Source organism: Coregonus clupeaformis, chromosome 6 (assembly GCF_020615455.1).
Source record: "Coregonus clupeaformis isolate EN_2021a chromosome 6, ASM2061545v1, whole genome shotgun sequence".
In the NCBI taxonomy this organism is placed as follows: Eukaryota; Metazoa; Chordata; class Actinopteri; order Salmoniformes; family Salmonidae; genus Coregonus; species Coregonus clupeaformis.
This window is the reverse complement of record NC_059197.1, coordinates 42,283,135-42,292,242: the sequence shown is the minus strand read 5'-3', so window position 1 is coordinate 42,292,242 and position 9,108 is coordinate 42,283,135. Positions and strand designations below refer to the sequence as shown.

General features: G+C 43.4%; 1 protein-coding gene across 1 annotated transcript; it reads left to right on the top strand.

Annotated features, from left to right (window-relative positions):
* Positions 1 to 2,505: 2,505 nt before the first annotated feature.
* On the top strand, positions 2,506 to 7,407 carry LOC121568365 (pannexin-1-like). Its single transcript, XM_045220984.1, has 8 exons — positions 2,506 to 3,101; positions 3,213 to 3,328; positions 3,479 to 3,663; positions 3,848 to 4,034; positions 4,154 to 4,254; positions 4,338 to 4,557; positions 6,068 to 6,351; positions 6,510 to 7,407. Exons 1-7 carry the CDS (start codon positions 2,921 to 2,923, stop codon positions 6,230 to 6,232), a joined length of 1,155 nt encoding a protein of 384 aa, XP_045076919.1. The 5' UTR covers positions 2,506 to 2,920; the 3' UTR covers positions 6,233 to 6,351; positions 6,510 to 7,407.
* The last annotated feature ends 1,701 nt before the right edge of the window (positions 7,408 to 9,108 follow it).

The window sequence follows — 9,108 nt, the reverse complement described above, 5'->3', positions numbered from 1 at the left end:
TTTGGTTGGTGGACCATTCTTGATACACAGGAAACTGTTGAGCGTGAAAACCCCAGCAGCGTTGCAGTTCTTGACACAAACCGGTGCGCCTGGCACATACTACTAGGGGTGTGCCGCCATACTTGTATTCGTAATCGTATCTGTAAATTGACAGTTGATAGTCAGATCGGATGATATTTGTGATCGGGAAAAAAGTGTTTTAATATGCCTCAATATACTGTACAAAAATATAAACGCAACTTGTAAAGTGTTGGTCCCATGTTTCATGAGCTGAAATAAAAGATCCCAGAAATGTTACATACATACAAAAAGCTTATTTCTCTCAAATGTTGTGCACAAATTTATTTACATCCCTGTTTACATCTCCTTTGCCAAGATAAACCATCCACCTAACAGGTGTGGCATATCAAGAAGATGATTAAACAGCATCGTCATTACACAGGTGCCCCTTCTGCTGGGGACAATAAAAGGCCACTTTAAAATGTGCAGTTTTGTCACACAACACAATGCCACAGATGTCTCAAGTTTTGAGGGAGCGTGCAATTGGCATGCTGACTGCAGGAATGTCCCCCAGAGCTGTTGCCAGATAATTGAATGTTCATTTCTCTACCATAAACCGCCTCCAATGTCGTTTTAGAGAATTTGGCAGTACGTCCAACCGGCCTCACAACTGCAGACCATGTGTAACCACGTCAGCCTAGGACCTCCACATCCGGCTTCTTCACCTGCAGGATTATCTGAGACCAGTCACCTGGACAGCTGATGAAATTAAGGAGTATTTCTGTCTGTAATAAAGCCCTTTTGAGGGGGAAAAACTCATTCTGATTGGCTGGGCCTGGCTCCCCAGTGGGTGGGCCTATGCCCTCCCAGGCGCAGCCATGGGTCCATAGATTAGGGCCTAATGAATTTATTTCAATTGACTTATTTTCATACATATCTCTTTACATAAAGACAGGCAAACTAGCCAGTTTAGTTATTTAGACCATGTAAGAACCTCTACATGACTGACTAAAAAACAGTACATTATGGTTTAGAAACTCTGTGACTGACTGACATGAGAAGGATGCTTGCTTGCACCCGAAAATAAAGTTTTTTCGATCACGGACAATGACAAAAAATACTCGGATCATAACCGTATCCAGAAAATTGCCCATATCCATTACGATTTTGACCGACTACTCGGCACACCCCTACCTACTACCATACCCGTTCAAAGGCACTTACATATTTTGTCTTGCCCATTCACCCTCTGAATGGCACACATACACAGTCCATGTCTCAAAAATCTTTATTTAATCTGTCTCCTCCCCATCACCTACACTGATTGAAGTGGATTTAACAAGTGACATCAATAAGGGATCATAGCTTTCACATGGGCAGTCTATGTTATGGAAAGAGCATGTTTTGTACACTCAGTGTATTTACATTTTAGTCATTTACGCACAGCGACTTACAGTAGTGAGTGCATACACTTTCATACTTTTTCTTACTGGTCCCGCATGGGAATCGAACCCACAACCCTGGCGTTGCAAGCGCCATGATCTACCAACTGAGCCACACTTACAGAGATAAGAGGGCCTGAGAGATGAGGTCTCCAGTAGGTGGCAGTATAGAGAGGGGCCTGAGAGATGAGCGGCCTGACAGATGAGGTCTGCAGATGGACACTCAGTGGCATATTAAACTCAAATGCCTGTAGTAAGTTCTACTCAAAGTCAATGAAAAGTCATTATTACTTAAAATATTTATGTGGTACTGACTTAAAACTAAATGAGAAGTCACACCAACAAATGTTTTTAAAGATATGATAAATTAACTTTTTTTCCCAGCATGCTCTACTGCAGGTTGATTTTTTGGAATTGTTTTTAATATCTGTGTTTTTCATGTACATTGAGTGATTGATTGATAAAATGTTATGCTACACAAAAATAAATACTTTTTTTTCTTAACTAATCCAATTATTGCATTTTGACACCACTGAAATGGTTGTTGCAGTTTAAATGGCTTAGGTCGTTTCCTCCCACTGTTCTTAACACTATGAATGTAGGTTGTAGGTGAATACAAATGTGTACTGTTGGATAGACTCCAATAGAAATTACACATCACTTTGCAAGCCAGTGTACTGTGATTTACAGGTAGTGTTTCAAATTTCTGGTAACCTTCCCAGATTTTCCAGAAATCCTGATTATAAGAGTACTGGTGAAAATTTTGACAATTTGCAAACCTACTTGCAGGCCTGGCTGTGCCTGTCTACAATGAATTTCAGACCACTGTACAAAGCCTTATGACATACGTAATAGCTCAACGATAATTATCAACAGTAGAATTCACGTGCTGAAGAGCACAGTACTGATACTGTACGAATTCAACAACCATCTCTCTATCACTAACAGATACAGTCATGGGTGGTAACTCTACAATTCAGTCAAAAGGCAAGGCACACTGGGAAATTATTGGGGGCGTGACTTAGTAGGGGCGTAAAATTTAACTATACCTTATATCCGGGATCCTTGGGACGTCTTATAAACAAAATCTATGGGCCGGCCCTACACCCCTCCCAGAAAGGACATCAAAGTCTAGCATCTTAATTGGTTAACCGCAGTTGCTTTGTTGTGCACGGCCAAAGATTTTATTCACAGGTAGCTCATTTTAACCAGAAAGTTTATTTAGCTAGCTAAATTCACAGCATGGCTTGATTGATTTATGTAGTTGGGTCAAGCGTACAGTACATGTGGCACACTAGTTACATTAACTTTACCGGTAGCTTAGCTAGCTAGGTGTTGTCAACATTTCTATGGTGCGTCTTTCACCCGTCTTTCAGTTTCAACTTTAGTGTTGTCATTTCGAGGTCAAGAGAGCGAGGGTAAACTAGTTTAGAAAAGAAACAGTGGGTCGATCTGCTAAGTAGACAGCAGAGCCAGAGATGGCTATCGCCCACGTCGCTACAGAGTATGTGTTCAGTGATTTCCTCCTGAAGGAGCCGGGTCAGGCAAGGTACCGCACCGTGCGCACTGAGCTAGCCATGGACAAGATGGTGACGTGCGTGGCGGTGGGACTCCCTCTCCTCCTCATCTCTCTAGCCTTCGCCCAGGAGGTCTCTGTGGGTGAGTAGGTCACGGGTGTGGGGGAGGTTACCTGTGTGTGATTAATTAATCATTAAATCATAAATGATGATGGTGTCATTTAGTGTGTGTGTGTTTCTGTCTGTCTCCCAGGTGTTCAGATCAGCTGTTTCCCTCCAGCTAACTTTTCCTGGCGTCAGGCCATGTATGTGGACTCCTACTGCTGGGCAGCCCTACACACTCACACACTACCCTTATGGCTACACAAGGTAACACACACAGACAGACTATCCTTATGGGTACACAAGGACGCCCACAGGGAACTAACACTTAACCATTCTACTCTCTCTCTCTCTCTTCTCCTATTTCTCTCCCTTTGTCCACCCTCCTTTCTCTCTCCCTTCCCCCCGCTCTCTCAGTTCTTCCCCTATATTCTGCTGTTGATAGCAGTAATTATGTATAGTCCAGCGGTGTTCTGGCGTTTCTCTGCCTCTCCTCTGCTTCAGTCAGACCTCAGCTTCATCATAGAAGAACTCGACCGCTGCTACAACCGTGCTGTCACTCTGGCTAAACGCATGGCCACTACTGGGGAACACACAGACAGGTAGACTAACTGGATTGTATTCATTAGGCACCGAACAGAAGAAACTGACTGAATGGAATTAATGGAACGTCATCAAACACATGGAGACCGTTTGATACTGTGCCATTAATTCCATTCCAGCCATTACTATTGGCCCGTCCTCCACCACTGCTAACCCTCTCACTCTCTCTGTCTCTCCCTCCAGTGGTGTGTCCGACCCTACTGAGGGCTGTTTCATGTACCCAGTGGTGGAGCAGTATCTGCTGACCAAGAGGAGGAGTGTTGTGTTATTGTGGCGCTACCTGCTGTGTCGAGGCCTCAATCTGCTCACCTTGCTTCTGGCCTGTGTCTACCTGGGCTACTACCTCCGCCTCGCTTCCGTCACTGACCAGGTAGCTAACCCTGACCCACTGACCAACTGGGTCTAGTCACAACTGACCCTAACTTATTGATTTTGTGTTGTGAGTTATCTGGCTAACTTATTGGTCCTACATTGTGATCCTCCCCACAGTTCGGCTGTTCCCTGCGCACTGGACTCCTGGCCAATGACACCTCAATCCCCAACCAATTACAGTGCAAGCTGGTCGCTGTGGGCGTGTTCTCTTTGCTAAGGTTTTTACACCACCTTTTTAGCTTTTAGCCAGTCATTTTTGTTGTTCCCTTTTTGAATCAAGTTTACCGGATTGTGATTTCAGCTTTGTTAACCTGCTGGTGTACGCCATGCTGGTTCCCGTGGTGATATACTCCGCTCTGCGCCCCTTCTTCCAATCACACACCCATTTCCTGAAGTCCTACCAATCACTGCCCACCATCAGTGTTCTGCCCCTCCCTCAGGGCCAATGGGATGACCTGACGCTCTACTTCCTCTTCCTGGAAGAAAACCTCAGCGAGCTCAAGTCCTACAAGTACATGAAGGTGTGTGTGTGTGTGTGTGTGTGTGTGTGTGTGTGTGTGTGTGTATAGCGCTGTGTTGTGGAGTTTCAAGTTTTATTGTCACATGCACAAGTACAGTGAAATGCCTATCTTGCTTGCTCTTTCCCAACAATGCAGTAATGAATATCAGTAGTACTATAGAGAATAGTCAAGTAGAACAAAAACACATGAGAAATAGAAGTAAGAAGAACATAAGAAAGTAAGTAAGCTATATACAAGGTCAGTTCCAGGGTCTGTGCCAACACCATATTTACAATGTGGAGGGATACTGGAGTGGTAGGGGTAGATATGTATAGGGGTAAGGTGACTAGTGTTAAGTTGCGTCAATTCAAATCTGGTATTAGGAACAAAAGATGTCAATACACGTCTTCTAAATAGACTAGTATTTTAATTAATGCAAACCACTTCAATGGTAAATATGATGTTCGTATATACGGGTCCACTGAAATACCACGCAGGGCACTCAGAGAACTAAGCCATTGTTATGAGTTCTTCTTAAAATACTCTGACAGAGATAGTTCCCGCTCCCTGCTGGCCAATCAGATTAGAGGTTGGGCGTGGTTTAGACTTACTCAGCCAATCCGTTGGCGCACAGGCTGGTCCCAGTCCCTTGGCGCTCCACTGTTGCACACTGTTGCCAGGCATAAGTTGTTATCACAACAACCTGTCCAGAGAGTCAGCACCTTTTTGCAGTACATGTCACAAAGAAGCAGCGTAATCTAGTATTTTGAGACACAAGTTCTTATCTCATCCTACCCCCTAACGTTCCTCACATGAATCACATCTTGTTATGTGAAACAATTTATATCAGTACAGTACAAACCTTTTATGTTTAATCACCAATGCATTCCTTCTAAGCTATTCATCACATACAGATCCAATTATGAGAAAATAGATCCCCACACTAGGCATCAGGATATACATGATAAACAGAGTAGCAGCAGTGCATATGATTGTTATGTGAATGTGTGTGTGTAGAGTCAGTATCAATGTGTGTGAGAGAGCAAATTAATTGTGAGTGTGTAGGGTGCATAGAGTTAGTGCAAAAATACAAATAAAATAGAAGGCTCAATGCAGATAGTCCGTGTAGCCATTCTGTTAGCTATTTAGCAGTCTTAAGGTCTGGGTATAGAAGCTGTTCAGGAGCCTGTTGGTGTCAGACTTGTGGCTCCAGTGCTGCCACATGGAAGCAGAGAGAACAGTCTGTGTCTGGAATCTTTAACAATTTTCCGGCCCTTCCTTTCACACCAGCTGATATAGAGGTCCTGGATGGCAGGGAGTTTGGCCCCAATGCAGTGTTGTAGCCAGTCAAGATGCTTTCAATGGTGCAGCTGTGTAACTTTTTGAGGATTTGAAGGCCCTGACAAACCTTTTCAACCTCCTGAAGGGGAAGAGGTGCTGTCATGCCTTCTTCATGACTGTTTCCATGTGTGTGTGTTGCTGAGACAGAGGTGTGTGTGTGTGTGTTTAACTGTATAGCTCTGTGTTGTAGGTGTTGGAGTTGCTGAGGAGGAGGGGTGTGTGTGAGGGGGAGGACTTTGACGCCATGGGACTGCTTCAGATGCTGTGTCTGGTGAAGACTGATGCCACGGACGGAAAGAGGAGCACCGCAGCTACCTCCAATGCTAGTGACAAAAACCCCCAATGCAAATGCTAGGCGTAATGCTAAAGCTAATGATAACCCTGCCGCTGGGGAGGCCAGTAGCAAGGCCCCAGCCCCCGGCCCAGCTTCCCCAGACCCAGGCCAAAGCCAGACCAGTGCCACTGAAATGACAGGTGAGTCTGAAAGGAAAGAAAGGACGGGGAGAGGGGAGGGAGGAAGGGGAGAGGAAGCAGAATTGGAATGATGGGAAATGTAATGAAATTCTTAACTATTCTACAAAGAAAACAAATATCTGTTAAGTGAAATTCATAATGTTCTGTTTCCCCCCCAGAATTCTCTGCTCTGTTGCCAGGCAACAGTGCAATGACAGGCGGGAGTGACGAGGGGGCGGTCCGACATCGAATTATCTGATCGTTGCCATGAAGGAACAGCCCCAGTGGGTTGTGGGACACTAGGAACCAGAGGTTCTAAGACCAAGAGACCCAACAAGCCTTTATCTAAAGAACTCAGATTAAGGTGTAGCAGAGATGTCTTGATGTAAATGGGACAGAGTTGTATCATAACGCCAATGGGACAGCGTTGTTTTACAGTTTTTTTCAATTGCTAACAAGCATCGGTCAATACTGAAGCCACTTTTTCAAAACTCTTCACACAGTCTACATTACCAACATGCATCTTGGCCAGACAGTTAATCTCACCTCCAAAACTCACTCAAACCACCAAAACACTTCATACATTTTGTAAGTCGCTCTGGATAAGAGAGTCTGCTAAATGACGTAAATGTAAATACATGTCTCAAAATAAGCTTGTTCGACCAAAACACTGGAAACAATTCTCACTCAGAAAGCATTCATTCTCACTCATAAATCATTATTTCATTATAGAATAACACCTTTTCACTTTGACTGTACTAAAGTATATGTAACAAGAATGATTCAGAAATGCAGCAATTAGCTTCAATAGGCTTTTTCTTCTATGTCTTTGCATATAGTAATTTACTTGTGAAAAATAAAAAGTTGAAACATAAAACAAAATCCTGAAATTCCAGGGCTGCAATAATAATGACAAAATAAAACCATCAACAACATGTATAGTATAATCACTCATACTGTACAGTACTGTGAGGGTTCTAGTTCTCATCAACATCACATCTTATTTCTTCTCTGGCGATGCATCTTGGAAAGTATCTTCTGGAATGTCTAATCCAACCCTGGCAGTCTTCAGGAGAAGTGTCTCCGCACCATCTGGTCATGTGGATGGTGGTCATAAACCTTCCACCTCCACGTAGAGAAAGACTCCTCTATGGGGTTTAGGAAGGGGGAGTATGGAGGCAGGAATAGTACTGACATCCTGGGATGTGCAGCAAACCAGTCTGTGACTGCAGCAGAGTGGTGGAATGCCACATTATCCCACACAACAACGAAGGTAGGGGAGTTTCTTGCCTCCTCTCTGCTGGCACAAGTCGATTATGCAGGTTATTCAGAAAATAAATGAACCTCTCTGTATTGTAGGGGCCAATGAGTGGTTTGTGTAACAGCAAACTATAATTGGACAGTGCTGCACATATTGTGATATTAGCTCCTCTCTGGCCTGGGACATCCACGGTTGCTCTCTGTCCAATCACATTTCTTCCCCTGCGACATGTTTTTGCCAGGTTGAATCCAGCTTCATCCACAAAGATGAATGTATGTGCAGTTTGCCTGGCTTCCATCTCCATTACTCTCTAAAATACAGTAAATCCACAGTTTTACAGTACTTTACATTATGCATAACTGTGTATTCACCGTTTCTCTCAAAGGGTACAGTGTACAACTGCTTCATCCTTAGTTTATGTTTCTCTAGGACTCTGGCAATTGTCGTTGTGCTGACCATATTCACATTCCCAAAAGTAATATTGTCTGCCAGCACTCTGTCCCGAATTTCCTGCAGTTTTATTGCATTGTTGCCAATTACCATGTCAACGATGGCAATTTCCTGCGCATCTGATAATATTCTGGCTCTCCCTCCTGTGGGAGCCAACCTTTGGATCCTACTGAAAAACACAAAACAATCAATATATTTCAAAATGTCAGTACATGTAAAAATGTGAAGATACTGTATTGTACTGTAATATGTAGTTCATTTATCATTGAAGGATGCACATCTCACCTGTTGTTTTGCCGGAAAATTCGTACTGTTGATGCAACTGTTGAACGCTGCAGATTTGGTTGCACCCTTAAACCGGCCTCTCTCAAAGAGAGACCATGGTTTACAACATGGTCAATAATTGTGGCCCTTATCTCATCAGAGACCACCGCTCTTGGTCTTCCTCTCCTTTGTCCTCCATGCATTCTCCCTCTCCCTGCCACTCTTCTTTCCCCACCAACCTGTCTTCCTTGATCCATGTTCCAAACTAAATCATTCCGAAGCCGTCCTCTTTTGTCTGTTTGGTAACAAGACTAAAAACAGGACGCTTGGGCAGGTTTTCAGCTGAAATTGCAATCAGCTGTGTTTGGAATGATTAAATATTCTGCTGAGATGTTCTATGTTTCAATCTGATTACTGCAGAAATGCACGACATTTGCCATCATTCTGTTTTGAATGTGTTTTTAACAGTTTTGGAAACAGTGTTAGCATTTGAAAAGGTGCTGCAAATATATAGTTTTGCAGGTGGTGGAGTATGAATGAGAAAGAGTTCATGGATTTCGGAGAATGTGGTCATTGAATGCATTTTGTGTGAAAGTAATGGAAAATGATTCACAGTTTGGTCCACATACATTTCTGTTTCACTGACTGTGAAGAGTTTTGACAATGTGACTTCAGTTTTGACCAATGCATGTTAGCAAGTGAAAAAAACTGTAACTAACGCCAGTGGTACTAGCCAACAATGCTTTGATGTGATCAGGGAATTTGAATCGGACAAGCCATTTCTGGGTATCTTCCTATATTGA